Genomic DNA, 14,159 nt, shown 5'->3' with positions numbered 1-14,159 from the left:
CCTGAAGTCTCCAGTTACTACAGGGGGTTTGCCTATCAATCCTTCAGTTGTATCCGTTTTTGCCCCATGTATTTTGACACTTTATTGTCAGATACATACACTTTAAGAACTTTTGTGTCTTTTTTAGAAAACTGACCTCTCTATCATTATGGAATGCCCCTCTTTATCTCTGATGGTCTTTAGAATCATCAGAAGTGTCTGCTTAGTCTGAAATGAGTATCACTAATTCCAGCTTTCTTTTAATTAGAGTTAGCATGGTATATTTTTCTCTCTTACTTTACTTTTAACCTGAATCTTTATACCTAAAGTGGGTTTTTGATAAAGAACATATAGTTAGTTTGATCTTGTATTTTATCCACTTTGACAATCTCTGTCTTTCAACTGGAGTATTTACACCAATTACATTCAAAGTGATTTTCATATAAGTGCACTAATATCTATCCTGTTTGTAACTGTTTTCTATTCATTGCTTTATCCTTTTCCTTCTTCTTTTTCTTCCCCCTCTTATTGAGCATTTTATATCCACCTAGTGAATCATATACAGACCCCTCATTTCCCAGTTCAGCTGTGAAAAATGACACCATATGGAACAGCTACAACCCTTTCCCGTCCAGCCCTTCGCAATAGCAAGTTCATAAGCAAAATAAATGGCAGCTGCTGTTTTAACTCTCTAAGCTTTGAGGTAGTTCATTTTGCAGTAATATATAAGCAGAACATTCCTAAGACTATCCTCAAATCCTTGACAACTCTTCAAAGCTCAAATCATACCAACCTCCCCTGAACTCCCAGTCACATGGGGCTCTCTGAGTCTGCAGAAAACACCAAGCTCTTCCCAGGGTCTGACGTGCAACTCTCTTGTCCCTGATCTTTACTTGGTTGGTTACATCTCCTCCTTCAGATTTAAGTGTAAATGTCCCCTCATCAGCAAGGCTTCCACTGGCCATTCATCTAAGGTAGACGCACTGCCTACCGCTGTCCCTGACATAAACATAGAAACCACCACCCGCTACCTTAATTATTTCTCCTAGCTCACTTTTCGGAGAAGGCAATGGCACTCCACTCCAGTACTCTTGCCTGGAAAACCCCATAGACGGAGGAGCCTGGTAGGCTGCAGTCTATGGGGCCACTAAGTTGGACACAACTGAGCAATTTCACTTTCACTTTTCACTTTCATGCATTGGAGAAGGAAATGGCAACCCACTCCAGTGTTCTTGCCTGGAGAATCCCAGGGACGGGGGAGCCTGGTGGGCTGCAGTCCGTGGGGTCGCAGAGTTGGACACGACTGAAGTGACTTAGCAGCAGCAGCAGCAGCTCACTTTTCCTTTACGTGATTTAAAACTACATCTGCTGTAATTTGTCTGCTGACTTGGGGCTTCCCAGGTGGCGTGGTGGCAAAGAATCCACTTGTCAACACAGGAAATGCAACAGCCGTGGGTTCAGTCCCTGGGTCAGGAAGACCCCCTGGAGAAGGAAGTAGCAGAATACTTCTCCAGTATTCTTGCCAAGGAAACCCCATGGAGAGAGGAGCCTGGTGGGCTACAGTCCATAGGGTTGCAAAAGAGTCAGACACGACTGAGCAACGAGCACACAGGCTGCTGACTTGAGTCATGTTTGCCTTCCCCACTAGATGACAGGCCCCATGGAAAGCAAAACTCTCTTTGGTCCACCATGAAGGAGAGGGGGTGACAGGATGAGATGGTTGGATTGCATCACTGACTCAATGGACGTTGAGTTTGAGCAAACTCTGGGAGATGGTGGAGGACAGGAAAGCCTTGGGTGCTGCAGCCCACAGGGTCACAAAAGTTGGACACGACTTAGCAACTGAACGACAACAACAGATCCATTGCTTGGCCCAGAACCCCAAACTCGGTACCAGCTTAGGAAACATCTCCAATGGAAAGAGCTCTTTGAAATGGGCAACGCCTCTATACACTCCTTGGTGAGACCAGGGCTTCTCAGATTTGGCGCTACTGACACTTGGGGCCAAACGAGTCTTTGTTGCATGAGACTGTCCTGTTCATTTGTACGATGTTTCACAACACCCCTGGCCTCTCGATGCCAATACCACCACTACCACTCCCCCAGTTATGAAAACAAATATGTCTCCAGGCATCAGCAAATGCATCCTGGTTTAAACTAAAAGGATGGCAATAATAATGAAGCAACTCAGGAATGTGGGTTTGCTTTAAACTGAAACCAATCTTACCATGTCATTCCAAGCCCTCCTCAAAAACCACTTAAGCTGAACTGCAAGAGAGTCTAAGAGCCCTGACATTATGATAATTGGATATTCTACACTAACTCTTTCAAAGGATTCCTAATTTCCAAAGAATGCCTCCATTTTCACCAGCTAGACTACAACCCTAAAGACAGGAAATATCACTGATTATTTTGAGGGTCTCCTAATCAAATGATCAAAGAACCCTGATAATGAAAATGGCTAACGGAGGCCATCATTAAAATATTGTCTAATAGGAAAGCTATCCCCGTGCAGTGTAGTCTAACTATTGAAATCATGCTTCTTGCTTAAACAATATCCTCATTGTCACTTTTGTCAAAAAGATTAGGTATTGTTTGTGTATCTGCTGCAAACTAAAGGAAACCAGCTGTGCCCACGAACCAGCTTGCAATGCCTTGCATTCTTCTTCCAAAGGAAGTCTGGGCTGAGTCTGCAATCTGAATAGGCTTTAAGATTTTGAAAAATAAAATTAGTAGATGCTGGTGGGTGGGCTGTTATCCTCCTCGGACTAAGTAAAGATAAAAAATTTTACTTTTCCAATGTTCATCTGTACACAAGGAGCCCCCAGTTTGGAAATTACATGGTGCCAACTCCATTCATTCCATTTTTAATCCAGTGTCTCTTGATGTACGCTGTAATACCGTACTTTGTGCATTAAATTACAAAACTAACATGGATTGCATTATCATAGCAGGCTGCTGTTTTTCACACCATGTGACGAATAGTGTGCTTACAGGCTTGATCTTTGAAGTGAGCTGTGACAATAAGCCTATGGACCCAAAGTCAAAAAGAAATCAGAGCAGACCTAATGAGAAACGGAGAGCAGCAGAGCCGATAAAAAGTAATCAGATTTGCCTCTCGTCTGTAGCTTCTGTTTGTGGGTAGATAACCTCTCAGGATGTTGAAAGTCGGTATAACAGTCCAAGTATCAACACTGAAGACCAGAACCTCAGTGAACCCGGAGTCCAGTGTTCTGCGTCTGAGGTTTTCTGACTTCTAGAATGCTTCACACTCTGCTGATAGTGTTTCAGTGGAGCTGACCTTCAGGGCCCAGCAGTAACAGCCAGCCCCTCTTTAATCTCAGATATTCTGAAAAGGTGGTTAACTGCCACTGCCTTTCTTCTTGCTACTGCTTGTTTTAATTAACAGCATTTCTTCCCCTACTTCTCCTGGGCCTTTGAAGAGCTCTTTGAAACGTATTTAGTATGGCTCAGCCTTGGTTTGGCTGTAGTCTCTCAATTTATGAGGTCATTGATTTCAAGTTCAATTATTCGGCACAAATTGGCAGAAAGAAATGCTAAAAGAAGACTGGCATTTGCAATCACATAAGTCTTGTGTTACACAAAATGAGCAAATTCCTCCATTATTCCTTCCTATTGACCTCTGAGATAACGATTCAGAGCTGGCACACACCAGCGTGGGCAGGCTTCTCTGTCGAGCAGGCTCCTGCAGGAGGAAGGTTTTGGTACCTTCACCTCAACAGAAACTGATGACGAGATGGGGAAAAAAAAAAAGACCAGAAATCAGGAGCATCCATGGGATGACTAAGTCCCATACTCTTAATTCCAGAGACGGAACTAGAGAACAAAGTTTCTCTTCCTCTAAATGACACAAGAAGTATGAGAAAATCAAAAACAAGCAGCAACAGGACTTCCCTGGTGGTTCGGGGGCCAAGACTTCGTGCTCCCATCGCAGCGGGCCCGGCTTCCCGCTGCATGCCATGGCTAAAACAGTACCGCAACAGAGAGCTGAGGCAGCCAAATGAAGGAATGCATTAATTTAAAAACAAGCAGCCACAGTCTCCATCCTCTCTAGATAAAACAGGAAGGAAAAGAGAGGAGTCTGAAGTCTGTCCCAGGCAAGAGTAAAGGTTCCCACCACTCGCGGCAGGGGGTGGAAGCCAGGAAAACTCGAGCATCTGGGGTGAGGAGGAGATGCAGGTGCACCCCTCCAGCAGATCCCAGCGCAGTGAGGAACACACAAGCCCGCCACACTCCAAGTCTGGGAGCTGAAGTGGCTGGCGCTCACAGCTCCTACCTACAACAGGCAGCCATTCATGAGCTCACCCGTGAACAACCCGCCAAGCCTTTCAAATTCTATTGCTTAACGCCAATCCCACGTTAACACTCAAACACAACACTAGTGCTTTTATTTAAATTTGCACAATAATTCAAATAAAGCAGCTTGCTTTTACGTTATGGCCCTCGGGCTTTCACAGACTTTGTGAAGAGTTTGGTAACAAACAGTGAAAATGTCATTGCGTGTGCCTAGAGGACCAAGTCCCATAAGAAAACTCTCCCAAGGAGTCCTACAAATAACACACAGTGACGAGGGAGGCTGGATTTAAAAGCACATGAGGCTATGAATTCAACCAGTCGCCACTGGAGAGAATAAATACTTTACTCAACATTCTTCTTTTTGAAATTTCACACCATTTCCCCTGGGCCTTTCTGACTGCATTCTAGCTGTATGTATATGTAAATAGATAGATAGATACTGTAGCCACTTAATGCAAAGAGCCAACTCATTGGAAAAGACCCTAATCCTGGGAAAGACTGAGAGCAAGAGGAGAAGGGAGCGAAAGAGGTTGAGATAGCTGGATGGCATCACTGACTCAATAGACATGAACAAACTCTGGGAGATAGTGAAAGACAGGGGGGTCTGGCAAGCTGCAGTTCATGGGGTTGCAAAGAGTCAGATGCAACTTAGTGACTAATCAACAATAACAACATTCTAACTTATACAGAGTTATTTATAGCATATGGACCATCTCCCTTCAAAACTGTTGTTTCCTGAGGGCAGAATCTGTATCTAAGCTTCTTTCTATCCACCTGCAGCATAGAACACTCACCATTAGTTTTAAAAACTCAAAAAATGTGAACAAATCTCTGAATGTACAAAAGTGTTCTGGAAAACAGAGGATTTCAAGGTGCTGAACTAAAGATATCTTTAAATGCCACAAGTTTTAAAATGTAGAGTATTATACACTGCATGATTTTTTTAAATCCTATATTAAATGTTACAGGGATTTAGACGAGAGAACAAAACCAGGAAATCAAACCAGGAAAAAGATTAGTAACAGGAGTAATGATAAACTGCCTCCCATCCCAAACATAAACACACATAAGCACAAAGAAAGTATTAAGAAGCTGGAGAACACTGGTTTCAAAACAAAACAAATCTCTACTTAAACATGGAACTGTGGGAGGGTTCAAAAAAAAATTTTTTTTTAATAAGAAACTTGTTTGTAAGTGTTGTACGCTGAAATGGTTGCAGTTAACCAGCCATACTTTTTAGAGGCAAGTTCCTTACCAAAAAGCTACACAGTATAGGAATCTCAGACAACTTCTCCCCAGACTATGTACTGTTACAGGAATAAGAAACCCAAGTGAATTCAAGAGTAAAAAAAAATCTTTCTATTTCTACTCAGGTTTCTAAACAATGGCTAACGGCAACGGTATCAAAGTCAAAAATTACACAAGTCTTTTGATTGGGGGGATATTCTTTGCCTATTTTATTTGAACCATGAAATAAAAGATGAGGTACTTATACCATAAATGGAGATGGTAAAGAAGAATATTACCATGCACACTGATGCTAAATTAGTGAGGTCTGAAATGAATGAGTGTTATGGATTCAACTGTATCCTCCAAAAAAGATATGCTGAAGTTCTAAGTCCTAAATCCTAGCAACATCTTGTATGGACACAGCATCTTTACAGAAGTAGTCAAGCGAAATGAGGTCATTATAGTGGGCCCTAATCCAAAATGACTAGCGTTCTTATAAAAAGGGGAAATTGGGATGTGGAGGCAAACATGTCGAAAGAGAACACCACGTGAACATGAGGGCAGACATCAGGGTGACGTAGCACCGAGTCAGGAGCGCCAAAGACTGCCGGACACCTCAGGAGCGAGGACAGAGTCAACGAGCACACTCTGCCTTACGGCACCAGCCGTAAGAACACCAGCTGTGCCAATTCCCTGATCTTAGATCTAGCCTCCAGAACCAGGAGATGATACGTTTCTGCTGTTTAAGCCATGCTTAAGCTATGCTATTTATTTTAGCAGTCTAGCAAACTAATAAAATGAGCTCTATGGCAAAATCCAAACTTGACATTTTACACATACGTAAAATGCTCACCATTCAAGCATCAGTGGTATCTCTACAAATGACAGGCAGCTTTATTGCAATGTAATGACAGCTGCTCTTGAGCATGATGCTAAAGACAATATTTAAAGATGGAAGCACGAAGACTTCGCTAGTGGTCCAGTGGCTAAGACTCCCAAAGGAGGGGGCCTGGGTTTGATCTCTGGTCGAGAAACTAGATCCAGTATGCCACAACTAAGACCCAGCACAGTCGTAAGACTCCCAAAGGAGGGGGCCTGGGTTTGATCTCTGGTCAAGAAACTAGATCCAGTATGCCACAACTAAGACCCAGCACAGTCAAAGAGATGAATTAAATGAACAATTGAAAAAAAAACGAAGAAGTAGGGATGCAGACAGCTATGAGAGAGTGAGTAGTATTGGAACAAGGATCCCGACATTCAGCTGACTCTTTAAACCATGCAGTGCTTCAGAAGACACACCAAATTCAGCTCTCCAATGTTGCTAGATGCACGTGACTATTGTTCTTTGGCCTGACCTTGCCACTGTAAAGGTAAGGCCACTTACCGCTGTAAAATAAGCCAAGCAGCCTGTCATCTCCTAAAGCAGGTGAGTGGTCAGTGGATTCCATCTCCAGCTGGAGGAAATTAAATAGTTCACGTGACCAGAGAGTTTTAAACTGCTCGAGAAATGCTGACAGGTTACACTGAAACCTGCTGGAGTGAAAAGTATTAACTGTCCAGAAGGATCCTTCTCAAAGACTGTAGGTACTTAAAAAGCAGTCTTTGTTTTATTCAGGCATAATAAACAGAACGTTTCAACTATGTCTCAAGATTTTGTCATAAATCTGAAGCATCTGAGTTGTAATCTGGTACTTGGAAACCAGGCGAGCATATCTTTGATGGGAGGGCACTGCAAAGTGATTGGTTCATTTCCATATAACGAAATGCTATGTTTGCTTCAGTTGGATTCACAGTTAAAATAAGTCAGAGCATCTGGGACAACCATCTGGAATATTTACGCAGGACCAAGTCTTTCCAAAAAGACCTTATCCTGTGGAAGGACAATGGTTAGGAAAAGACGACCTCAAATCAGATAGACATGAGCCAAGACAAGCTCTGTCACTAATAACCTGCATGGACTTGGACAAGGGACGAAATTTCTCTAGGCACCAAGACGCCTGGTCCAGCGGAGATGGCAATAATGTAATAATGGGGCCTATCTTACAGAGTGTCGTGAGGAGTAACTGAGACAATGAGTATACCATACTTTATACAAAACAATTGCTTAATTCAGTCTAGTTATCTTCACCTTCTTAACATCAAAGGTGCAAGTTATGTTTATACAGCAGAATACTATTTTTCCTTAGGAAAAAATAAAAAAAAACCTGGGATACAACCACTGTTGAAATTAACTCAACTAGTGAAGCCATTTTCATGATATTTCATTATGCTCAAGGGATAGAATGAAGTCATCAACAGCCCTCTAGATTTTGTTACTTCGTTCCCCATATATTTTTTTCCTACTCAAAATTTATAAGGCTTTTTTAAGTAAAAAAATAAAATCTCAAAATTAACACTCAATTTTTGATCTACAGCATTCCTGAATTTCCATACTTACATATCTTCCTTTATCAGGAATATTGCTTCACCATCTTAACTTAAAAACTATGAACAGCGGTGTAAGACTACTTTCCAGAAAAGCCAGAGTACCTCAATAAGCAAATAGTCAAAATTTCCAATGACAAGTTTAGAATGATCCTTCACAGAACTGTCTTCTATAGCTCTTTAATTACTTATCTTAGTGAGTAACTCAATTATTGCTAACTGATTGCTTAGTTGGAATTTCCTACCCTTAATAATGACTTAAAAGAGAGACAAAAACGAGGACAGTTTACACGCTACGTGTTACCAAATACAGTAACTCAGTGTTAATAAAAAAGGGAGAGGGAGAAGGCATATCAGGAACATACAGAGGCAAGCTTCTGAAGAACCCAAATTTGTAGGATTCCCTGCCAGTCCAGGGGTTGGGGCTCTATGCTTCCACTGTAGCGGGCACGAGTTCAATTTCTGGTTAGGAATCCCACATGCCACTTACCAAGGCCAAAATAAATCACCAAATTAAATTAAATTTAAAATTACCTCATTTTTTTAAAAAAATTAAAAAAAGAATCCAAGTCTGTGTCCTGATCCCAGGATAGCATGGGGGAAAGAAGAAGAGTTGCTTCTGTCTGTGGAAATACTTACAGCGTGAGGTCAAAGGAGACAGGAAGAAAGAGCTTGTAGTTTAATTACTTCTGAAAGATGGCATAAAAGCTCAGTTTAAAAAGGTCCCAGTCTTATGGACTCTGTGGGAGAGGGAGAGGGTGGGGAGATTTGGGAGAATGGCATTGAAACATGTATAATATCATGTATGAAACGAGTCGCCAGTCCAGGTTCGATGCATGATACTGGATGCTTGGGGCTGGTGCACTGGGACGACCCAGAGGGAGGGTATGGGGAGGGAGGAGGGGGGAGGGTTCAGGAAGGGGAACACAGGTATACCTGTGGCAGATTCATTTCGATGTCTGGCAAAACTAATACAATATTGTAAAGTTTAAAAATAAAATAAAATTATATAAAAAAAAAAGAACATACAAAAAAAAAAAAAAGGTCCCAAGAATGGTCAATACATCTGACTCCATGAAATCAGTCCTCTTATTCTTAAGCAAACCCTAAACCTCCAGAAGAAATTAATCATATCATTCACCTGGAAATGAATTGTCATTGGAGGGTTCCACCTCCAAGGAGAGAAAGAGAAAATAAAGATGGGGGAGGGGTAGCATAGAAAAGAGGAACTGGGCAAGTCTGCAAAACTTTGCTCACAGAAAAAAACCAATTCTAATGATTTGTTAAAACAATGACAACAACAAATAACAGAAAACCTGAGGGAGGAAAGTCTATTGTTTGTGAAAATTATTTAAATACACTGTTATTTTGTACTAAGAGAGCAGGCATACTTTCCATGTGAAATATTCAAAACTGAGTGAACTTACTTGCTTTTCCCTTTGTATACTGTAGCATAAGATCCTTCCCCTAGTTTTTCCAGTTTTTCATATGAGTCAGCTTTTCCAAATTTGGGACTTGTTGGCTAAAAATGAAGCAGAGGGTAAACAAAACAGATTGTATCAAACTAATTAACAATAAATAACCCAATTTTGCTGAAAATGTTGATTCTCTATCAGTTTTTAAATAACTCCTCTCTGCTATAAGAATGTTTATTTTTAAAAACATTATAAATATTCAGGATACAAAACTAAGAAAATGCATATGAACACAGTGTAGTTTAAATTTACCCATGATCTAATCACCAACAGGGAACCACCATCAGTGACTCTTCTAGTGTTCTCTGTATGCTGATGAAGGCTTTCTAACATTCATCACTACAGATCACACTACAGATAGTGTTTTGTAACCTGCTTTTTTCACTCAAAAGGAATATTTTCCGTGTTATCATATAGTCTTCTAAACTGTGGTTGTTGTTCATCACTAAGTCGTGTCTGACTCTGCATCCCCATGGACTGCAGCACACACTCCTATGTCCTTCACCATCTCCCGGGGTTCACTCGAACTCACGTCCATTGAGCTGGTGATCCTATCCAACCATCTCATCCTCTGCCACCCCCTTCTTCCTTTTGCCTTCAATCTTTCCCAGCATCAGGGTCTTTTCCAATGAGTTGGCTCTTCATATCAGGTGGCCAAAGTATTGGAGCTTCAAGCTTCAGCATCCTCCTTCCAGTGAATATTCAGGGTTGAATTCCTTTAGGATGCACTGGTTGGATCTTCTTTGAGACCAAGGGACTCTTAAGCGTCCTCTCCAGCACAACAATTTGAAAGCATCAATTCTTTGGCGCTTAGCTTTATGGTCCAGTTCTCATATCCATATATGGCTACTGGAAAAACTAAATTAGGGGCTAAAAAATTTAGCCTACCACCTAGTTTTACATATCTCGTAAACGTAAGAAAACTCTATATATTTTTAATGCAGAGGGAATCTAAAAAAGAATAAAATTTCATAGCATGTGAAAATTATATGAAAATCAAGTTTTAGTGACCTAAAGTTTATTGGAACATTTGTTGTTTAAGTCGCTAAGTTGTGCTCTACTCTTTTGCAACTCCACGGGCTGTAGCCTGCCAAGATCCTCAGCCCATGGAATTTTCAGGCAAAAAATACTGGACTGGGTTGCCATTTCCTTCTCCAGGGAATCTTCCAGACCCAGAGATGGAACCCAGGTCTCCTGCATTGGTAGGCAGATTCTTTACCACTGAGCCACCAGGGAAGCCCATTATTGGAACACAGTCGCACTCATTCATTTACATATTTTTTTATGCTTTTTCAACTTCCCTGGTGGCTTAGATGGTAAAGTGTCTGCCTACAATGTGGGAGACCCAGGTTCAATCCCTGGGTTGGGAAGATCTCCTGGAGAAGGAAATGGCAACCCACTCCAGTATTCTTGCCTGGAAAATGCCATGGACGGAGGAGCCTGGTAGGCTACAGTCCATGGGGTCGCAAAGAGTCGGACACCACTGAGTGACTTCACTTTCACTTTTCACTTTTATGCTTTTCAAGCTACAGCAGAATTATAGTTACTATAAAGATCATATAGCCAACAAAGCTGAAAATATTTACTACCTGACTCCTGTTATAAATCATGACTGTATAAAATTCAGTCATATAAAGTTACCTCTCTGATACCTTTTAGCAATAATACAAATAATGAAATACATTCAGGTAACACTAGTTATTACAAAATGAACTCTCTTATGTCTACATACACCAATCCTTAAGGTTAAGCTGCAACAAAATCATTCTCCCTTAAGAAACCGTACATCCTATCATGACCACAAAAGTGCTAGGAGCAAGTGGTCTCATCACTCTTGCTGCGGTCAACTCCCACCCCACTTTCACCAGACAGCAAGAAAAAGGGAGTGCTGTCCTCTATGAGGATAAATTACCTGCTATTTTAATGTCACTATAAAAAGATAGTATCAATACACATTAAAATGAATATTCTATAAGGAATTAATAACTTCTTAAAAGTATTATGTAATCACAGTTTTAAGTATATTTGTAACTGATTAAACGTTACTAATGACTGTGGAACTCTGTAAGAAACCAATCTTAGAAGCTTAGGGCAAGAACTTAATGTTACACTATTCTTGACCATGTGCTCTTATACCACTTATGAAAAAACACAATTTACCCTCAATGAATCTGACTCCTACAGTTTATAAAGATTCTATGCAGCAAATTGAGCAATGCTGTTTACCTCCTTCCTACCTAGAATGCCACAGAATGACTGAAAAGAAACTTTTCAAAAATAATAAATCAGAAATACAAAAGGGAAACAAAAAAGAGTGTCAATTTCTAATCACATGTTTTGAGGAATTCTAAAACACAAAAAGTAATCTGAATCAAAACTTCAAAAAAACTGGGGGGACGTAGAGCCTTAATATGTAGGAGAAAACTAGTACAGATAAAAGAATTAGGAACCTCTAGGTAAATGGGGTTCCCTATAGCTCAGATGGCAAAGAATCTGCCTGTAATGCAGGAGACCCGGGTTCAATTCCTGGGTCAGGAAGATCCCCTGGAGAAGGGAATGGCAACCCACTCCAGTACTCTTCCCTGGAGAATCCCATGGACAACGGAGCCTGGCGGGCTACAGTCCACGGGGTCACAAAGGGCTGGACACAGCTGAGCGACTAACACTACTACTAGGTAAGTAGGAGACTGATCGACAGAGCTGAACACATAATGTCCTCCCAAGCAAACTGCAGGAACATGTGCAGAGGAGACAGCTGAGAAGGTGGGTATTCAGGCTAGAAGGGCAGAGCGAGGACTGAGTGGGTAATACCCAGAGAAAGAATAAAACATCTACTTCCTCAAATGTAGTCAGTCCCTGCCTCTCACACAATCACCAGAGACAAGGTACAGAAAACAGAATAAGCTGAGAGCAATTCTAAAATACAAAACTGAGTATACAACCAAGAATCACATATCATTTCAGGAATACCAACATCTTATTGAAAACGTAACAACACTGAATAAAAATAACCGGTATCTTAAGAGAGATCCAAGAAGATATTGTATCCTTTAAAAAGAAACAGAGATTTAGAGATTAAATATTTAATATGGGCCGTGACTAAAAGAATGTACACAGGTGAAAAAGTAATAAGTTCAACGTCTGAATGGAATTTTCAAAAAAAAATCTAGGGAGAAGTTACATTTAAACAGAAAATTTTTTCAACCAGCATAGTATTTTTATAGATTTAACAATGGCTGAAAAAAGACAACCAAGCAACTGATACTCAAGATAGCTGAGTATCAGTTGGGATGGAAAAGTTGCAATTTTATCACCCACAGGGAAAGAAAAGGTACAAAATTCCATTTTATCTCCATATAAGTTAGAGTCAGAGTGACGGGGGAAGTGCAGGAAGGCAAGAGACAGTAGAATAATAAAAATAAAAGCATACTGGGATTTACTGGATTGTTAAAGACAGATTGCAGATACTAATTAACTCCATATGCATAATTTTTAGTACATTTCTTAAGACTTAGATGGTAATTACTAGAATAAATAAGATGTACAAATCCCAAACAAGTTAAGAAGAGAAAGAATGTAAGAGAAAAGAAGAAGGGAAAAAAGGGAAAAGAATGGAGAAGCTAGAGAAGGGGCATATACTCAATAACAAACATATAAAGTAGAAAATCATAAAATAAGAAAGTTATATCCAAACATATCAATGTTTATAATAAATAGAACGTTAAAAATTTCCCTACTAAAAGAAAGTTCTCAGATTGGAAAGACAATCTAGCAATGTGCTATTGAGAAAAGACAAAAGAACAAACAAACAAATTAAAAAACACACACAAAAGAGCAAATCTGAAAATAAAAAGGGAAATCTAGCCAAAAAAAGTATTTTTGCAAAACTGTACATTATAGCAACACTGACGGCAGACAAGACAGAATTCACAAAACAGCAGATAGATTATTTTCTCCAATAAAATCCAAAAAGAGATTTACGTTTTAAAAACCTTTTTATTTTGCATTGGGTTATAGCCGATTAACAATGCTGGGATGGTTTCAGGTGAACAGGGAAGGGACTCAGCCATGTACATATACAGGCATCCATTCATTCCCAAACCCCCCTCCCATCCAGGCTGCCACATAACATTGAGCACAGTTCCCTGTGCTACACAGTAGGTCCTTGTTAAAATCCACCAAGAAATTTACTAATCATACACTAGTATGAGCCAAACAACATAGCTTTGCAGTGTATGAAATAGTTGCTGGTAACAATAAAATGAGAAATGTGAAATCCACAGTGATAATGCCAGACAAACACTCATCATTCAGACATCAACAGAGCAGGCAAATGACCAATAAGTAAGAGACATATGGGCTTGAGTATTAGAAATAACGTTTTAACATATGCATATTAACATATATTCTTTTTAAGTACACATTTAACATTCACAAAAAATGGTGAAAGATTAGGCCACCAAAAAAAAAAATCTCAATATCAAAACTGTAAGAAACACTTCAAGTTACTTATTCTGAACACAACGCAACAAATTAGAAATTATTAATAAGAATAAAAAGAAAAATAAATAGTCTAGCCATATGGGTTAAAAAGCAAATCTAAATTGAAAATTTATAAGTACATAGGCGGCATTGAGGACATGACATTTTAAGACCCATGGGATGCAGGCAAATCTATACCTAAAAGAAAATTTAAATAAATGTGTACACACAAGAAAAGAAGAAAGGTTGAAG

General features: G+C 40.1%; 1 protein-coding gene across 9 annotated transcripts in view; it reads right to left on the bottom strand.

The window, feature by feature from the left end:
* CDK14 (cyclin dependent kinase 14) overlaps nucleotides 1–14,159 on the bottom strand; it is a 659,101-nt gene that overhangs the window by 479,609 nt on the left and 165,333 nt on the right. For all 9 annotated transcript variants that reach the window (XM_061413377.1, XM_061413382.1, XM_061413373.1 and 6 more), the window contains one exon: nucleotides 9,378–9,472. In XM_061413377.1, the coding sequence (XP_061269361.1) occupies nucleotides 9,378–9,472 (95 nt within the window). The remainder of the gene's footprint in view (nucleotides 1–9,377; nucleotides 9,473–14,159) is intronic.

Source organism: Bos javanicus, chromosome 4 (assembly GCF_032452875.1).
Source record: "Bos javanicus breed banteng chromosome 4, ARS-OSU_banteng_1.0, whole genome shotgun sequence".
Taxonomy (NCBI): Eukaryota; Metazoa; Chordata; class Mammalia; order Artiodactyla; family Bovidae; genus Bos; species Bos javanicus.
This window is presented reverse-complemented; position numbering and strand designations above follow the sequence as displayed.